At 37.8% G+C, this 19,062-nt stretch overlaps 1 protein-coding gene across 1 annotated transcript in view; it reads left to right on the top strand.

The window, feature by feature from the left end:
- fstl4 (follistatin-like 4) overlaps window positions 1-12,694 on the top strand; it is a 216,392-nt gene extending 203,698 nt beyond the window's left edge. The window contains exons 15-16 of the mRNA XM_032576485.1: window positions 6,174-6,283; window positions 6,427-12,694. Of these exons, the coding sequence (XP_032432376.1) occupies window positions 6,174-6,283; window positions 6,427-7,129 (813 nt within the window). The 3' untranslated portion in view covers window positions 7,130-12,694. The remainder of the gene's footprint in view (window positions 1-6,173; window positions 6,284-6,426) is intronic.
- The last annotated feature ends 6,368 nt before the right edge of the window (window positions 12,695-19,062 follow it).

Genomic DNA, 19,062 nt, shown 5'->3' with positions numbered 1-19,062 from the left:
GGAGATATTGATTGTTGAAGCAGCGCTGCTGCTGCTGCCTCGTTTTTACACCAGAGCTCCACTATGCAGGCGGCTCAGAGTAAAGAACCCGTTCCTGATAACTAATTGAGCTCAGTTGTGTTGGTGTGATTTAAACGTGATGCGTTGCAGCAGCTAAACTATCCATGTTTCAGAGCGGTTAGCAGCAAAGCAGCAGCTGCAGGCCTGGCGTCCCTTCGGACCGCTGGCGCTGGAGGCTTCACAGATGAGGGATGATCGCAGGTGTGGCTGTGTTTAATCCACCTCAGGGGAACCGGCCCAGATGAGCGAGGAGAGCGCGGCTGCAGAGGGTCGATGATGGTGTTGTTTTAAGGTTTTGTGTTTGCTGATCATAATCTCTGGAACAAACACAAACATGAGCGTCGCTGTGGAGGGAGGGGATCCCATCGCAGCCGGGTTCTGCTCACTCTTTGGGGAAGTTCTGTCTGTTTGCTCTAACAAATATGCAGAGGTGATATGCAATCAAATTTATTATGTTTCTGTTTGAATGAGCAATTAGAGATGAATGAATCTTTTTTCAGCACAGCTGCTGGTTTTCATGAGTACAGGTGGAAAAATGTGAAGGTGGCGTCGTCACGGTTACAGATTATCACGTTTAGCAAAGATGTGGAAAAAGACAAAGTTCATTTAAAAATAAGAATATATTTTAAATATTTAGTAAAATCCATCACTTCACAATTATTGGAACTCCTGTTAACATAAACCAGCGTTTAATCTCTCATTTCACTCCTCAAACTTTGAATAATATTTAAATCTTTAATCTGAGATTATAATGGGTGATATTCATTTTGTGCCCAGTGAATCATTTCTTTCTGTTTTGGATCGTTTTCTCCTTCAAGCAGAACTGACTTCATACTTTTAGTGTAAATCTCAGGAGACGTTTCCAAAAGCTTTTACCAAACTGATTCTGAAACTATGCTTGAATAAAACAAAGACTGTTTATTACAGAAATACGTCACAGAAGATGTAATTTTATTACCTCAGTTATAAATCACTTTATTCTACCAGCAGCTAAAATGTTTTCCAGAGGAACTGGCTGACTTTGCAGAGGACAGTTGATCGCATCACCACATTAAATTTGCAGCTCATGCTGAGCATGCATGTGGTCACAGTAGAAAGGAAAACTGTTTGAACAGAAAATAAACTTCCAGAAGAACCTGACAAAAATGATGTTAAATTAGGATTTAAGTTAAAATTACAACAGCAAAAAAAGAATCTAATCTCTAATCTGGATTCACCTCGTCATGCTGATGTTTTGCAGACAAACTCTGTAAAGTTTCTATTAGTTACTGAATATTTGTCTTTCTGCAGATCTAAAGGTGCCACTATGGGAAACTCACCATCTGTGTTGGTTTTCACAGTTTCTACTGAGTTTCAATCTGTGAGGCCAAACAGGCAGCAAGTCTGAGCGCAGAATGAAAAAGTACAATTTATTTGAGTTCTTAGTGCTTCAGCTTTGGTTGGTAAATGATTTGGATTTGATTCAAATATTTTGTTCAGACAAAATAATTTCAGCCTCATTTAATCTGAAACAACCAGAGAGAGCGAGCGAGAGAGAGAGAGAGAGAGACGGTTAGCACAGAAATGTTTTTCATCTCGTCCCTGCAAACCTCCAGAAGTAATGAATAATTAGAGAGCAGGGCATGAATCTATCAAAAAACGCAATTGCACGGAAGCCGCATAATGGATTGCAGGCTACATGGATCACAACGCAAATAAATGTTCTGATAATGTTAATGTCATTTGAAGTGAAAGTAATTGACCCGTTCGGCAGCAGCGATGTGGCTTCGCTTCAGCGGCTCCAACACGTGTGACGGTTTGAGAACCGCTGCTGTGGAAATTCATGTCGGCGGTTTTTCTGAGCAGCTGGACTTCAGGACGGTTCAATAACTCTGAGTAAATATCAGAGTGGCTGTCAATTCATTAAAGACGAGAGGAGAAATCTCCCAGTCAGAGACGGACACGGCCTTTCCAGTCCTGCATGAGAACTGGTGAAATAATCAGCTCATTTCTAAACGCAGTAAACAACACGGTGATGACACAACAAGCAACACAACTGAGTAGAAGAAGGTGCAACAACGTTTTCTGGTGAAAAGTGTTTGAGTTTGTACAAACAGGAGAAACAGGAAATGATGGTAGGAAAGGTCACCTAAAGGTCGGGGTGATAAATGGCCTTAAAAAATGTAATTATAACTAACTGTACACATCTGCATAAACAGGATTCAGTGAACATATTTAATTCATTGTAGTAAATAAAAATACCTGCTGAGCCTTTGAACTGAATCATTGGAGACGCCGTGATGGAGGGAAAGAACCGGACAGAACGACTGAAAACGGTTTCAGTTTTTCAGTTTCTTCTTGTTCAAGTCGAGTTAATGTGTCTGTGAACGTAACTCACCTGGTTGGGCTCATAAACGGGATTCAAAACAGTTTTAAACAGCTAGTTTAGAAACCGACCCGAACCTCCTGAGTGTTGATCAAATTACCGACTTTACCTGAATCCACAAGTTATGATTTATTTCATAAACAATATTTCCCCTTAAACCGGAGCAACTTAACATACAGAGATGCTAAGCAGCTGTTTCCATGCTAGGCTACATGATGCAGAGTCAATAGAAAACTGATATTAGGATTAACTGCCTTTTCTCAAAAGGAGCAAATTCATAATAAATATACATTTGAATAAATGATCATTTGAACAATTACTTCCTACCAAACAAATTGTATTAACCGTTTTCTGGTTAATACAAGTTGCCATGGTGGTTAAAAGGTGAAAGGTCAAATGTGACATCCATAAATTCACTAATAAAGCAAGAAAATGCTTCCAGTGAAATAATTGTAATTATAATGTAATTTGACTGAAATAATGTGGCGAAAAACAAAATTGATTCATCCTGCAGGCTTTTGATCATTTTCTTAAGTTACACTTTTAATTTAAGAATCAAACACTGATTGAGTATTTTCCTCATAATCCATAATATAATCCATAATACGGGTTATTGCTTCTCAGGAGCGACAAGAAGAGTAATCCAGTGTGACACGCAATACAAGCAGTAATATTAAAACGCCTTGGAAGGTTTATTGAATTTTCTAAATGACGAATTAATAGAACCATTGTTAGGATTAGTATTAAATTTAGAAACGTCCAAACCCTGCAGAGTGAATACTCTCCGCTGTGCCAGAACCAAATCCCGTTTGGTTTTGGGTCGGAGTGAAACTCCAGCGGGTCGCTGAGTGGATGAGCTTTAACAAAGGCGCCTGTGGCATTAATGGAGAGCACCTGCAGCACGGCAGCTGCCTAATAATACATGAGTGATTGTAGATTAAACTCATTAACTCCCATCACTGCCACAGCTCTGCAGTGCTGCTAATGACATTTTGTTAACGAGGTTTTTTCTTTCTTTCTTTAAAACGAAGCTGTGTTCTGTTTAAACAAGCTGGTTTGTCCAGAGAAATGTAAAAAGAGCATTTTGTGGGACAGAGACATTAATAACTTGTTTCTTTTTGTCCACCCAAGAAGGAGGCGGGTCAATAAAGTCTGACTTAATAAGTTGGTTACTTTATGCAATAGGGGCACACAGGTATGTACAGCTGGTTAAAAAGAAATCAATGGTTGGTAGAACATCCAAAATATTACTGAAGTCAGAGTCAAAAAACAGCTGTCCAAGAAAATACTGAAGATTAAAAAAGTATTTGGTGAAAAGTACTCAAATACTGAGTAACTGATCAAATGATCAATCACTTAATATTCAAAACTTACATCATCTTTGGGGCGTGCTGTGGTGGCGCAGCGGGTTAGCACGCCCCACATTTGGAGGCCTTAGTCCTCGGCGCGGACGTCGCGGGTTCGACTCCCGGTCCCGGCGACCTTTGCCGCGTGTCCTCCCCCCTCTCCTGTCTGCCTTCTGTAGAAAAAAATTGAGCCACTAGCGCCGCAAAAACTCTTCGGAGAAAAAAATGGAGATAAAATAAAAGAAAAAAAAAACAAACTTACATCATCAGACGGACCAAAATATAAAGTTATAAAGTGGAAATTTTGGTGTTTTAAGGACCAAAATGGCAATAATTGATATTAGTAACAAAGAATAACAAAACTGTCATTTTAAACGAACCGTTTAAAGTCTCCTGTTATGTTCCGGGTCAAATTGACCCGTTTTAAAATTTACAAATTAAAAAAAAATAAATAGAAGCATTTCTTTTGCATGAAACGTTTTCTATTTGTCTTAATAGGTGCACTCTAGACATAAGTTGAAAATTTATTCATTTTACACATTTGTACCAAACCCTAGGTCTACTTTTTACATCGATACTGTTCGGGTCAATTTGACCCGGCAGTCAGGATAAAGTGCAAAAAAAGATTTTAAAATGTCCAATTCTATATGTTTCCTTGCAGTTATGAACCATATTTCACCACACACACACTCACACACAAACACACGCAACCACACACACACAAGCCCACTTTCTCACTATTATCTTTACTTCACTAGGAAACTGCGAGAAAGCAGGTGTTCACACAACCTTTGACGGGAATCTTTTCTGTTCCTGTGGACAAACTCCACCCACACTGAGTGACACTCAGCAGAAGTGGAGAAAAACATAAATACTCTCTGCATGACTCATTTATCTTGATTTTAATCAGCGGGTCAATTTGACCCAGAACAGTATGTGTGTCTCAAGTTCAATTATAAAGATCACCCTTTGGTAAAAAAAAAAAAGTATAATATAAAATAATTTACCAAAGGTCAACTTCAAGGAAATTATTGTTTTTTTGTGTCTAGGTTTTTTTCAGTGGACATTAAAAATCTAAATTCCATTTTTTATGTCCAAATGAGTAAATGAGCAGGTTGTCGTCATTGATCCTTAATTTCTGAGAAATAATAAAACATCATTGCACAAATATTGATTGAAATGGTTAGTATTGGAGTTAATAATCAGATACAAAAATGTTTTGGAGGAATTTTTTGGTTTCTGACACTATAGCATGATTAAACACTCCCTGGGTCAAATTGACCCACGAACATTTTTGCTGTACCCTAGAAACGAACATAACAGGAGGGTTAAAGTCTCCTGTGGGGGACAGAAGGACAAACGTCTGCAAAGTAAAGAAGACGGCACAGTGGGTCAAAGGGCATTTTACTTTTATCAAACACTTTGATCCGATTTGACTCGGACCTGATCGCCATGTTATGAGGATGATTCGTGTTTTGAGAACTTTCCGAGGCGAATCAAAGGTCGACGAACATTCGCTTCACTTTGCAAACTTGCTGATTCAGAGCCAGGAGGCTGACATGAAAGATGAGGCTTTTACAGCGGCTTGTTCTCCTGAGACAACCATCTCTGAGTGAGACGCTGCTACAGAGAACTGAGGCAGAGCCACATATCATCGGCTCAGGTCATAAACTGCAGATGTTTATCTGCTCCAGGATGTATGAGGGTGTCACCTGAACAAGCTCTGGTGGTTAGGATCTGACAGATGAGCCTTCGTTTTACCTGACAAGAAGAAAAAACAAATCCCAAGGTGTTCAGGAGGAGCTAAAATATCACATACTGCTTATCGGAAGGGATTCATTTATATACTTGAACAGACAAAACTCTAATCTACAGCAAAGTTCTAATCTTCTAATCTACTTATAAACAATATAAGTACATAACTATTGAGTACTCTACCCACCTCTGGGTAAAAGTGATAAATATCAGTGATATTTACTGTAGTACGTACTGCAAAATTAGCTGATGTAGCTTTTTTCTGCTAGCTAAGACGGACATGTAGCCTTCATGGATGTTATTACCTGAACTCACTCTGCCAGTCACCAGAAAGATTTCATACATCCTTTACAAAGCTCCTCCATGTTGTACAAACTCTTCCTGTTCACTAAGTAGTGAAATATATCACAGTAAATCGTCATCTGACATCCTTCAATCCCAACAACAGCCAATATGTTTATATACATTTCTTTTGAATTTGGTCAGTAAACTTTGTGTTTGTTGTTGGGAAGCCATGGTTCATCTATTGTTTGTGCTGTGCTTGCCTACCAAGATGGCGCCGATCACTTCCGGTTCAGACTTGTGGGAACTATGTACAACAAAGTTTACAGAAAGCTCAAGTTTCTGCATATTTCTGGTGTTTCCAGGTAATTCCTCAAGCCAGTGTGGGTGAAGTTCATCACGCCATCCGAACCACTTTCCAAAGGGTGACGGATTTCTTCATCCCTCCAACTAACCTCATCATAACTCACGTGAGGTAAACCAGCCACGTCTGACTCTTCAGTAGCCTTCCTGCTTGCTCAATCAGAGCAAATGAGAATTTCCATGTGTAATAATCCCGTCCCCTCCAAAAAAGCCTCGACAGGCAATTAACCTCCTGTTTGATCTTCGTCTGTGTAGGTTTGCATTCGTCTTCCTGAAAAATGAGCCGGCGGTCCACAAGATTGACCTGGAGACCTTCCACCGCGTCAAGACCATCAGCCTGAAGAACTACAGCTGCATCCCGGCCAGCATGGCCTACACACACCTGAGCGGCTTCTACTTCATCCAGTGTCAGAGCAAGAGCCTTCTGGGCGCTCCGGCCCAGCTCCTCGTCGACAGCGTGACGGACACCGTCATCGGCCCCAATCACAACATCACAGGCCAGGCTTACGTGTCGCCAGACGGTCGCTACGTCGTGACGCCGGACCCGAGGCGCTCCAAGCTGACGGTTCAGACGGTGTCCTTCCAGGGAGAGCTAACGCTAAACCAGGAACTGGACGAGTCCATAAGCGTCTCCGATATGGTTTTCCAGCCTTCTTTCACGGAATCGAACCAGCACATGTTGGTGGCGGCGTCCGGGTCGGGCTCAGACCTGCTGTTTGCCGATCTGTCATCAGGACGCACGGAGGTTCTCCGGAGCCTCAAAGAGCCCCTGGCCTCCCAGGCCTGGCCGTGGGGGGGGCCCAACAGAGTGATCGTCTCCAGCGGCTTGTTCGGACAGTACCTGGTGACGCCGTCGGTCGAGTCGCTCTTCATCCTGGACGGCAAACAGAGAACGCCGCACTGCGAGGTTTCAGACATCAAAAGAGCCAACACAGTGGTCTGGGTTGGAGAGGTATGAGTAAAAAAGAAAAGCCGGAAAAACCGAGACTTAGAATTAGAAGTAAATAAGAAATCAGGCCAAATTACCTATCATTAAGATTTACGTGAACCCAACCTGGGACTGAGAGGGGAAACACGCCTGAGAGACGTATCAAAATACACCTAAAAATAGAGAAAATACTAAGAAAATCTGTTGTGATATTTCTATTGGGAGAAAGTGTCAATGCCGTTCAGTGCAACAGTGATCTATGTGCACTTAACTCTACAGAATTGTACATTATTGCACTTCCTTCCATGTTATCACAGCAAATAGGTACCTGAAGAGGCGAAAGTAACAACTATGAACTATGCACAATGCTCACTTTTTTTTAAGAATAAAAAGCTTTCCCAGTTTTGTTAATCTCATGTTTGTCGTTCTCACCAGTGCTGCATATAGTCACCAAACAGTCTGTCTTGTCTGCCTCTAGTGTGTAGTGTTCTGAGTCCTTTTAAAAGCGAACATGTTCACTCATGGTATTGTACTGTACTGTCTGAAAGCTTTCATTCATACTGGCAGAGGTTGGCTTCATGCACTTATCTAATTCCCTCTATTTCCATTGCCTATCCAAAGAGTCCAATTGGTCCATTAAGTAACTCTGGATGCTTCAGTCGCAGAGGAAACAGAAAGTATGTAGCGATGGTTTAATCTCCCCCAACTCGCTGTTAGCCATGTTTACAGCACAGCGCCGCGCTGTGAAGCCTAAAAACGCCACTTAGCCGATCCATCGAGGCAACGGCTCCGGTTTACTCTGAGGCCGAGGAAAAGCAGCACCGAACATCCAATCTGATGAGCATTTGTGCATCCATTCAGAATGACATCAACAGGCGTCCACGTTTTAAGAAGTTATGGTTTAACCCTTTGAGCCCCAAGTTTAAAAACTCCGCCTGGATTATTTTAACTGTACGAAGTGCTTTAAATCTCCTGTGAGTAAATAATTCGCTCATTTATCCATAACTGGAAATTTCAACATAATAGTAATTTTCATAATTTACCTTCTATTAAGAGTGGCCCTCAGATTACTTTCACTTCCTGCTCTGGCAGGAAGTGACATAACCTGACATTGCCTGGAAAGCGCAACGTCTCAGAAACCGTTGGAATTTTTTCAGATGGCGCAAAGTGTCACTGAATTATGATACTGCAAATTTGGCTGTCGACACATTCGGCCTACAAGGATTAAAGGATTAAATGAGATGCCAGAAAAAAGCATTTGGAGTTTTCTCTGCACACTGCCAGTCAGCTGGCTGAAACACAAATATTCTGCTGTTTGAGAAACTTAAATGCTTGTTTTTGAAATTATACGCAGCGTTTCTGTTAAACAACAGAAGCAGAAAGCTCAACTATCCAATAATCAGCTTGGTTCTCAGGAATTGCCTTCCTTCGTTCTTTCACACACAACCGACTGATTCTCAAATCTGCAGTTTGAGTTTAGAAAATCTCTTGGAAAGGAGTTTAAATCACAGCAGTGGTACTTCAGAAATATTTTGTGGCTGTAAAACTTTTTTAAAATATAAGCAAGTTCAAGCAAGCTGTGTAACTGTTTATTAAAATATATTCTTTATCTTTGAAAACCATTAGCAATATGTAATTTATACAAAACCACTGAGCATATAAGCTAGCTGTAAGGTTAATAATCCTATGGACCCGTTGCATGCTGTTTTTTACATTTTTCCAGCACAACGCTGGAGAGCAAAAAGACGATTCTTTCCTTTTCCATCCATGGCGGCGCTGGCAGAACCGTTAACTGGATCTGGTTTTCATTCAGTGCAGAGCGCCACAGCAAAGGGAAAATAACACAGAAAAAGTTGTTGAACAAAAACTCAAAACCTCTTTTTTTTTTTTTTTTTGCTCTGTCAACTACGTTACACACAGACTGGTTGCCATAGCAACTGACAACAATGCCACTTAATGTATCAGGATTCAACACCAAAAATTACTCAAACATTTCCCACACAGAGCAGAACATTCAGTCTGTTACACTTTTATGATTTCAGGCTTAATTTTGTGATTATTAATAAGTGATCGCTGTGGTACATTAGCTACCGCTGCTAACTGCTAAGCTAACACAGCGGTGGTTGGTTAGCTAATTTAAACACCTGCTGTACTGATGATCTGTTATAGTTGGTGCTTAGGTCGCCTTTTCCTTTACTTTTTAATTTAACTAAAACCCACTGAATTCTGCAGCACATCTACATGTTACGTTTGTCATAGTCAAGCTAGCATAACTGATCTTCTTCCCTCTCCCTATTTTTTTTACATTTAAACTTTTTTCTTACCTTATCTAGTTGTAGTGATGACAATTAGCAGCAACACTCTGTTTCTTTTTCTTTTATATATAAAGCGAACATGTAATGTTTATCACGTTATATTGACAACTTGATATAACGTGATTAAACCAATGCTAGTCATCGTTAGCGAGCAGCTTTTTGCCCTCCAGCAGGAAGCCGGGGGCCGGATCTGGTGTGTGACGTTACGCTGCAATGGGTTCATGGATTCTTAGAGAAGTTACTAAATGAACACCAGCAACTCTTTGTATGAGAATAGCACATTTTCTCCAGCCGAACTGCATCATTCTTGGTGTAATTGTGTTTCTGCAGTTGCACTAATCATCGCAATGATGAGCTATTAGCAGCCAGACATCTCTGCAGCTTCTGTGCTGCTGTAATAATGACTGGAACAAGAAAGCCTCACTAAGCACATCTGCCTCTCAACAGCAGGGCTGCTCTGCACACCAATGCTCAGCTTGGACGACTCGCTTAATGGACTCACATATCGGACCACAACGGCTGATGAGCGACTTTTGTCTCAAATGATGAGATTTGTCAGAAAGCTGATTCTAGGTCTATTTGTAGATGATTAAGGAAAATCATATATTTAGAATAACACAGCAGCAGTTATCAAAAAGTCTGAAAACTTTAACTTAACTTTCCGTCTTCAACAGCAGAAAGCAGGAATCAAAACGAAGAGATACACTGCAAAAACAATCTTACCAAGTATTTTTAGTGTTTTTTTCTAGTGCTTATATATTATTACTCTTGAATTAAGACAAAACTTACAAGTATATTCAGCAAGATATAGAAGCTTGTTTTAAGTAAATATTTACTTAATATTTATGAAAAAGTTCTTGTTCTACTGGCAGTTAAATTTACTTAAAACAGCTTCTGTATCTTGCTAATAAGTTATATTTAATTTAATTTAGTCTTAATTCAAGTGTATAAAGCTATTTATGCTAGAAACTAGACTAAAAATACTTGGTAATATAGTACGTTTTTGCAGTACACATTAATTATTCATGCAGTTATGCGCTGTATGAACAAAGTGAACAAAATGCTACAAAATTTAAACCTCAAATCTGAGAGCAAAACCTGAAAACTATCTGGATAAATTAACGTTTTATTCATTTATAGTTTTAACGACGTTATTCTGAGTGACTTGCTACATTAATAATTATAAACGTAAATAAAAATTAATCTGTTTAGGTCACATGTGTGTGTCATGACAGAAACTTTGCTTCTTTTGCTCAAATGTAATCAGTTTTTAAGCTAACCTCATTAGCCGCGGTGCTTCAGTGGATAAATTCAAGAGATCCAAATCTTTACTTTTTAGTTTTAGTTAGTTGCTCTAAATTCACACAATGCCTTAATCTACATTATGTAGCTAAGATGTTGTTACTATAAACGTTGATCCTTTGGATCATGAAGGCAGCTCACTTATTCAGCATTTCTCATCAGAAGATTTGTGCGTTTTGCTAAATAGCTAACTTGTGCATTTGGTGTTTTGTCTGCAGCCACAACAATTTAGTTTGAGGCAGAATGGAGACATTTTTATCAACAGTTATGAGTTTTTACATGAGTTTCTAGAGGTTCATGTGATTTTTCTGTGAGTACAGATTAAACTTTTCATCGTTCTGCATATTTGCGACGTTACGACCACAAATTTCAAAGTACGTAGAACATCCTAAAGTAGGATAAAAATGCATTAAATCCTCTTTTCTCTAATCAAAAAATTAAGTTATAAAATACAAAACTACTAGAACAGGATTCCACATATCTCAAGTCTAGGGAAGAGACACAAAAATAGTTATTTTTCTGAGAAATGGTATATTTTAAATTTAAGAATTTTATATTTACATCAAACTGATATCAGGTGGAAAATTAATTAGATTATCTGCCAGCTTAACAGACATGCTGCTTACCAGCTACATTTTCCACAAAATTCTATTTAAACCTTTCCTAAGATTTATTTGAGCCAGCTGACCAGCAAAGCGCAGCAACATGAGGGAGAAAACGGCAGTGAATCCATCGTTCTTCTGGCATGTCATTAAAATTACTTTAAATTTAAAGGTGCAATACACAAGAATCTGATGATTTGGAAACTAACTTTTAAAAACCAGAAGATGACAGAAAACATGTAGAAAGTGTCAGATCAGATGAGATTAAAATTAAACTTTTAGCCGTTCATGAATGTGTGGCAGAAAAAGATATCAGATTGTGGTGAATATTCACCTTCCAGCACTAACAGACAGAGCTGCAATACGTAGATTTAATTCAAAGGATATACAAAATCTCAACAAAAAAATGGCTTGAGAATCCAATCTGAGCCTGAACCATTTCACAAAAAGAGCAAATATTAGTTTTATTTGTCCAAAGTTGGCAGAAATGCCCCAAACAAAACATGCTCTTTTCTTTCACTTCACAAATCTACATCATATTCAAACAAAATATCAATAAATCTAAACAAAAGCACTGAGGTTTGTGGTTGTAACGCGCTACAATGAGGAAAAACAGAAATTTAACTCGGCAGATCACAAGTACTCTCAGCCATTTAAATGAAATGTTGCCGGCTTTTATTTTGGCAGGTCAAACATCTTAAAAATGAAATCCACAAACTAAGATGTCAAAGTGTGGTTTTAGCATGTAGCAACCCCAGTTTAGTTTAATTATTTGTCTGAAGATATTTGCTGCTAATGCAACATTTAAAACTAAAGACAATTTTGAGAACATCAACAGCGATTTGTTGATGTTTCTTAGACCACTGTTGCACTGAGAAGACAAACGTGTCCGAATACGTTATGCTGTCGTTTTATTTTTTTAAATAAATGTTAAACTAGTTTTTGGCTCTGCTTCCTGAAGTTCCAACTACATAATGATCCAAATTCACTCCCATCTAAATCTGAATCCTGCATGTAACCAAACAACTCTGCAACATGACCTCTGACCTCGCACTGATCGCCCAAAAGCTGCTTGTAAAAGTCACTTTTCAGTAAGACACACCACTGCTAGAGCCAAGGAGCGAGAGCAAACCGATGATTCTGGCTGCTGCTGTCGTTCTGTGGATCAGCGTTCCTGTTTTAGGCCGAAGAGCGGCGGCGCAGAGCCGCGCTGCTCGGTGTGATAGAACCACTGCTGTAGATAACATTGTTCCAGATAGGACACCTTCTGACATGACATGAACCTGTACAGTTTTCTTTATGCATTTTGTGTGTTCTGGTTTATGAGGGAATTGTTTTGTAAGAAAAAAATGGAAATAAATATATTGTTAAAATCATTTTCATGTGGTTCAGAGTCGGTTTTTCAAACTAAGTTGGTATAAATGGTTAAAGTTTGATGATAAAGGTGCAGCATTTCTAATTTACATCTAAATACAAAATCAGTCAAATAAAGTTTAATCTGTGATATTGTATTAGTAGCTCCCTTTAAAATATTAATTTGAAACATTTCTGATCTGCATGCATAAATAAAATTACAAATATTTTCAGGGATGTTTTACAAAAAGCAAAACTGACTGAGGATAGTTTTCATTAAGAGTGGATTAAAATAATGTTTTTTTATAAACTAAAAAGATGAAATAATTATAAACTATCTGAACTAAAGAGATTCAAAACGCTAACAATCATCGTTTAATCTAAGATTATTAGATTAGCATAGATTAAGCTCTGAGTGGTAGTTTAATCTCAGATTGGTGCTGATGATTTAGCAGCAGTGTGATTTAACTGAACATTTCCCTGACTTTGAAAATGTTACCAAATGTCTAAAGCAGTTATGCAGTGTGTTAGTTTGCACATGGATTAATGAATCTTTAAAGTAAATTAAGTCTCGTTTACAGACAGTAAAAATTTCTTATAAACTTCTTTCTGCAAAAAAAGGAAACAGTTTCTCAAATTGTTGTAAGCTGTCACTCAGTTTTACTTTGCATCCACAATCCCAGTTTTCACATATGAACCATTTCTTTGTCCATAGCGGTAAAAAAACCAAACACTTGTCTGACTGGAGATCTCACTTCACCGAGCGAAACCTGAGGTGAAAACAGCTCCGCCTGTGTGAGCCGAGGCGACGTGGAAACGCGTCTGTTCGGTGGCGGCGGCGCTGACAGGAAGCGCGTTTACACCTTTTCAACATCTGGTGTAAACCTGAAGAAACGCCTCCCTGGAGGTTTGAAATGAGTGAGCAGATCTCAATCTGTCTGCAGAGCATTTACAGGTAATCATTCAGCAGGATAATTACAGGATGGTGAAACCACAAGACGCCGACGTGTCAAAAGCTTTTAAAGAGAAGAAAGACGGAAAGAACAGGCAAGTTACCGCATTCAGACGGAGAAGAGTATCCAGAAATTACAATAATTCAACATGATTTTACTCGAGTAAAACTAAAAAGTTTCCGTCCAAGAAATTCTATTTGGTAAAAAGTTTAATCAAGTACTGAGAATAACTCATCAAATTATAAATCATTTAATATCAGAGTTGGGTATTTAAGTAAAGCTTTTGAAAAATGTAGTTTTAGGAGTACTTTATTTTCACTTTAAGTAATTTTATTATAAAGTATTTCTGCTCTTACTTGAGTAAAATTTCTGGATTTTCCAGCCACTCAATAAAAAACATGTTTTAACCAAAAATTCACCTGCAGTTTCAGACGTTTTTTATTGAAAGAAACTGATTTGGAAAAAATTTCTTATTGAATTATTGTAATTTTGGTCCTTAAAAAAACTTGGGTTAAAGTTTGTAGGGTTAAAACTTTAACAGGAGCTGCAGGTTTGTGTCTGTCTGGTGGATTTTGGTTAAAACATGTTTGTTGTTTCCCATGTTTCTTCCCTTAATGACACCAAACAGCCAATATGAAGCCTGCGAACATAAAGAAACAAATGAGAAAATGTGTTAATTTTTCTGTGTTTTTTTACTTTAAATAGGCCGATTGTGTTTCATCAGTAGGTTTATTTTTATCCGGTTCATGCTGGCAGGGCGTCTGCAGGAGTGTGAACCGTTCTGGGATCAGGTCCACGTTGGGATGACAGAGCGACTGAGATCAGCACAAACTCTGCATCTGTTCTCACCAGGTCTCACTTTTCATTGGCAGGAAAGCAGCCATTTTGTTTCCATCCAGTCACAAGCCTGCAGTTTAAACACAGACTGATTTATTAATGGTGAAACTGGAAAACCATGAAAGCAACTTTCAGATTGCTACAATGTTTTGTATCAACATTTTTACTTAAAGAGCCCAAAAACAATCAGTTATAACTAACATTGTTATAATTGATTGTTAAAACTATGTTATAAATATGGATTGCTTTTGAATAAACCCTTTAAGTTTTTGGGTTTATTCAAATGCAAAAGCTTGGTCTTAAGATTACGTCTAATATTGGATGCGATGTAATTAAAATAAATTAACGAAAATGGACAAAGTGAATCACAATCTAAGATATCTGATCAAACCAACATAATCAGACAATACAATCGTTTAGTAAAAGTTAAGATTTTCAACGTCCAGCTGCAGAGAGGAAAACATTTTTCTGCTTTTCCATCATTAATCCTGGTTAGAGTCGGACAGCAATACATTTACTTGTGAACGTACTTTCTTTTTTATGTACATTTATATTTTATTTTTACTTTTACTTGAGTAATTTTATCATAAAGTATTTCTACTCTTGAGTAAAATTTCTGGATTTTTTTACCCTTGAATGAAAAACAAACATGTTTTAACCAGAAGCAGAAAAACACCTGCAGCTTCTGTTACAGTTTAACAAGTTTCTTATTGAAAGAAACTGATTTGGAAAAAAATTATTTTGCCTGATTATTATTATTATTTGTTACTTATATAAATTAAAATACCAACATTTGGTAAATCGTCACATTTTGCCTTTGGTTTCAAACCAGTAAGTGAAGGACGACTGGGCGCTTTGCAGGCCGGTGCTGAGAGATGAAATAATTTGTGTATGACGCAATTTGCTGAGCAAACCTTCATTTCTGACACTCTTCATCACAACCGTCATCAGATGGAACGATAATATCGTCAATATTACCGACACCTCAGCTGCAGTGGGACCCACAAGATCCATCATGGGACCCGCACGTTCCGTCGTCGGACCGTTTCAGAGAGCGAGACTCGGCGGGAAACGGAGAGATGAAAGTTTCCACATTTCACTCTGAAACGTTCAGAGGCTGCAGCAAAAACCAAGTAGGACAAAAAACAGAGCAGAGGCGAGTAGAGGACCCAAACAAGAAGATCCAGACATTTTACTCAAGAGTAGAGATACTTAATAAAATTACTCAGGTAAAACTTTTTAAATAAAAAGTTACTAAAGTAAATATAATTGAGTAAATGTTAGTAGTTACATTACCAATAAGCACAACAACTGATCTAATCAAAGCCCTTTTTCTAGGGAAATGACTGGAAAGTGTCATAATCATATTTATATTTACTAACTTCCTGGTTAAAAAAAAAGATGTATCAATATGTTATGTATTGATTCTATCAGCAGTGATGATTAGTAAAAGCAGCTTCAGTTTTACAAAATATCTAAAATTATTAATTAATTGTCAGACTTAAATTCAACATTGTCCCTTTTATTTGTATTAAATGTAGTTTTTGTGGAGTTTTCTTTTCCTTCTGGTAAATTTGGGAGCAGGAAGCCAAAGCACGAACAGCCATGCTGGGATTATAAATTATTTGGTTTCTCTCTATATGTCAAAGTTTAATTTTGTTTTTGCTTTGTGGCGTTTGTGACGGTGAATCTTCATGTTTCATTATTTTCATGTGAGGTCAAACGTTTTCCACGCTCTGCCAGAGAATCTGTTTTCTCAATGATTACAAAGAATAACGTTGAAGTGTTTTGATTTTATATGGAATTACTGATTTTGTGAGTACTGCTAAAAATATTTTGTAAAAAGGTTTAATTTGCAATCAAGATGTTCCAGCTCAATCAATTATATTTAATGGAGTTATGAATCTAAAGGTTTTCCAGCAGCCAGAGGGCAGGAGGCAGGAAAAAGTTCATAAAATAAGAATCAGAGCAAAAACAAGTAAGAGAGAGAGCTTATATCAGCCGTAGAGTGAAGGCACTTCACTGAGCACAGATTAATAACCGTCATAAATAACGACTGATTTAGTATCAATGGATAACTTGTTCTCAAGACAGTTAAGATGCCACTCAGGAAATCTGAAACAACAGACGTCAAACGCTGCTAATATAATATGATTTATTGCTTCATAAAGTCAAAATTTGAGAGGAGAGGCAGATATTCTGTTGGCAAGGCCAAAGCGAAAGATGAATTATTTACATCTGAGGAATACTCTACAGAATATTCTTACTGATATGAATCTTTTGTTGAGTTTGATCCTTCAACTGGGAAAATCTGAATTTTCTTCTTGTGTGAGGAAATGTGAAGGTAACAGCTGAATGTGAAGGAAGCTGCGTTTCTCCAGACTGAAGGGAATCTGGATGAGTGAGTCTGTGTGATTCTTCCAGGATCGTGTTTTTGGCCACCGGTGGGTTTTTCCTGTTTGAGGAGAAAATCCTCAGAAACAGTGAGTGTGTTTTCAGTGTCCTGCCTGTTGATTCCGTTTTACAAAAGCACAGATGATTAAATTGAACATCAGAGCTGCTGTGGGATTATGATGAAAAAATCCATTTGCTTTTTGGCCACATACCTAACTTTTCTGCTCAAAACCATTAACAGTAATTGCTAACAAAACCACATCTTTTATCCCCCACAGCATTAATCTTATAACAAATTTCCATAAGAGAAAATATTCTATACTACATATAAATATAGCAATGCGTTTATGTATTCTGTACGTGAGAGAAAGATCCCTCTAAAGGGCAAAGATACCTCTGTTTATTAGAATACATGCATAATTCATTACACTGTACAACAAAGAGTCCCATTTGCTCCGTCTTTGTGAAACATTAAAGGTGGAGTTATAAACATTATGGTGCCGTCTGGGGCCATAAAGAGACCAGAAATATAAACAAGAGATGGCGCTTGTTGCTTAGTATGTTCAGCTGAGAGCTTTTATTATTCTGACCCATTCAGGACACAAGAAGCTTAAGAAAATGACGTTTGTACAAATAAAGGATGATTTAGTCTTATTCTTACAGCTGAATTGATCTCAAGTTTCAAACCTCCAATTTGATCTGGAACAGCTGAAAAAGTTTAACTGAATTTGGTAAGTTGGTACAAAAGTTTTATTATGCAAACTGTAAAGTTTCACACCAAACTGCAACCAACAAGAAAATGAAAGAACTTTACTATCATTGAGCTTCTTCCTTTGTAACAAGTTAGAATAGATTTATGGACTTTATAAAACATGTTTAAGCATAAAACCGTTCTCAGATACTGAGATTTTATCTGGTCATTGTAATGCTTCAATTATTGACTGTGTTTTATGACTTTGTATTTTTGTGTTTTTATGATATAAAGCACTTTGAACTAACTTGTTGTTGAAATGTGCTACATAAATAAACTTGGTTGATTGATTGATTGAGTTATAACTGCCATTGTCTGATATACATCATCTTGATATACAGAACCTGAACTCTAATTTCCATGTAACCAGTCAAAGGTTCACTGGTTGCTGTCAGCAAAAGAAATCAATGCAGCCGATTTATTTTGGAGGGAACAAATCTATTTGATGAAAAAGAGTCCTCAGCTTTCAGTTTTCAGCTGAGTGAAACTCTGCAGAGCAGTGGAGGCTCCTGCAGACGATGAAATGTGCTTTGCAGTTGGCAGCGGCCCAAACCGATTTGGAACAACTAAGACTTCAGTCTGATCCCTCTTCAGTAGTCAGCCATCCAGAAAGCAGGAGGTCTGCTGTGTGTGTGTCACTGACAGGACAGAGAAGGCTTCCCAGATTTAACACACACTCACACAGATAGTTCAAAACGCGCTGTTTGCATAAGGAGTATCCCTAAATTCAGAAAATATAAGCTACTCCACTGCAGAGTTAAAGGATATGTTAGTGATTATTATTTGAATCCAACATTTTTATGCAGTACTTACTGTAACATAATCTTCAACTTCCTTAGTGGGCCGTCTATAAAGTCTAAAAATCTTTAAAGACTTTGGTGTAAATTTTAACCTCTTTAATTATCAAACATAATCCCAGAAGTTGCATTGGGTTGTTTTTAAGGCCATGAACTACTTCACAAGTTTTTACATTACAGTTTTCATTCAAAGTAAATAATCATGAGAAATGTTCATTTATGGTTTTTGTCCAATGATTTTTACAAAGGTGACATCAATTTGCTTTAAACAGATAAATAGTTGACTCTTGCTAAATTACTTGATTTAATATTTTGAACACCAAAATGCCTAAACAACAAACACAACAACTGTCAGGCCTGGTCAGCATTGACATGTTGCAAAGCCACTGTTCATATTTCTATGCCAACTGAACCATTTGTCTCAAATATTTCAGCCTTAATCAAACCCCATCTGTCAGTTACCAGCAGAGTTAGTTGGGCATTAACTAGTTACATTTACTCAACTACACTTGGGGTTGTTTTTTTTAAATCAGTGCAGTTGGTTTATTTTAGTAGGGAACAATTTGATTTGGTGGAAATCAAAGCTTAATTTCAATATAGTTAATGTGTTGCATGAGGGACCATTTGATTTCAGATATGAAGTGAACTGTGTGGACCTG

Source organism: Xiphophorus hellerii, chromosome 11 (genome assembly GCF_003331165.1).
Source record: "Xiphophorus hellerii strain 12219 chromosome 11, Xiphophorus_hellerii-4.1, whole genome shotgun sequence".
Lineage (NCBI taxonomy): Eukaryota > Metazoa > Chordata > Actinopteri > Cyprinodontiformes > Poeciliidae > Xiphophorus > Xiphophorus hellerii.
This window is presented reverse-complemented; position numbering and strand designations above follow the sequence as displayed.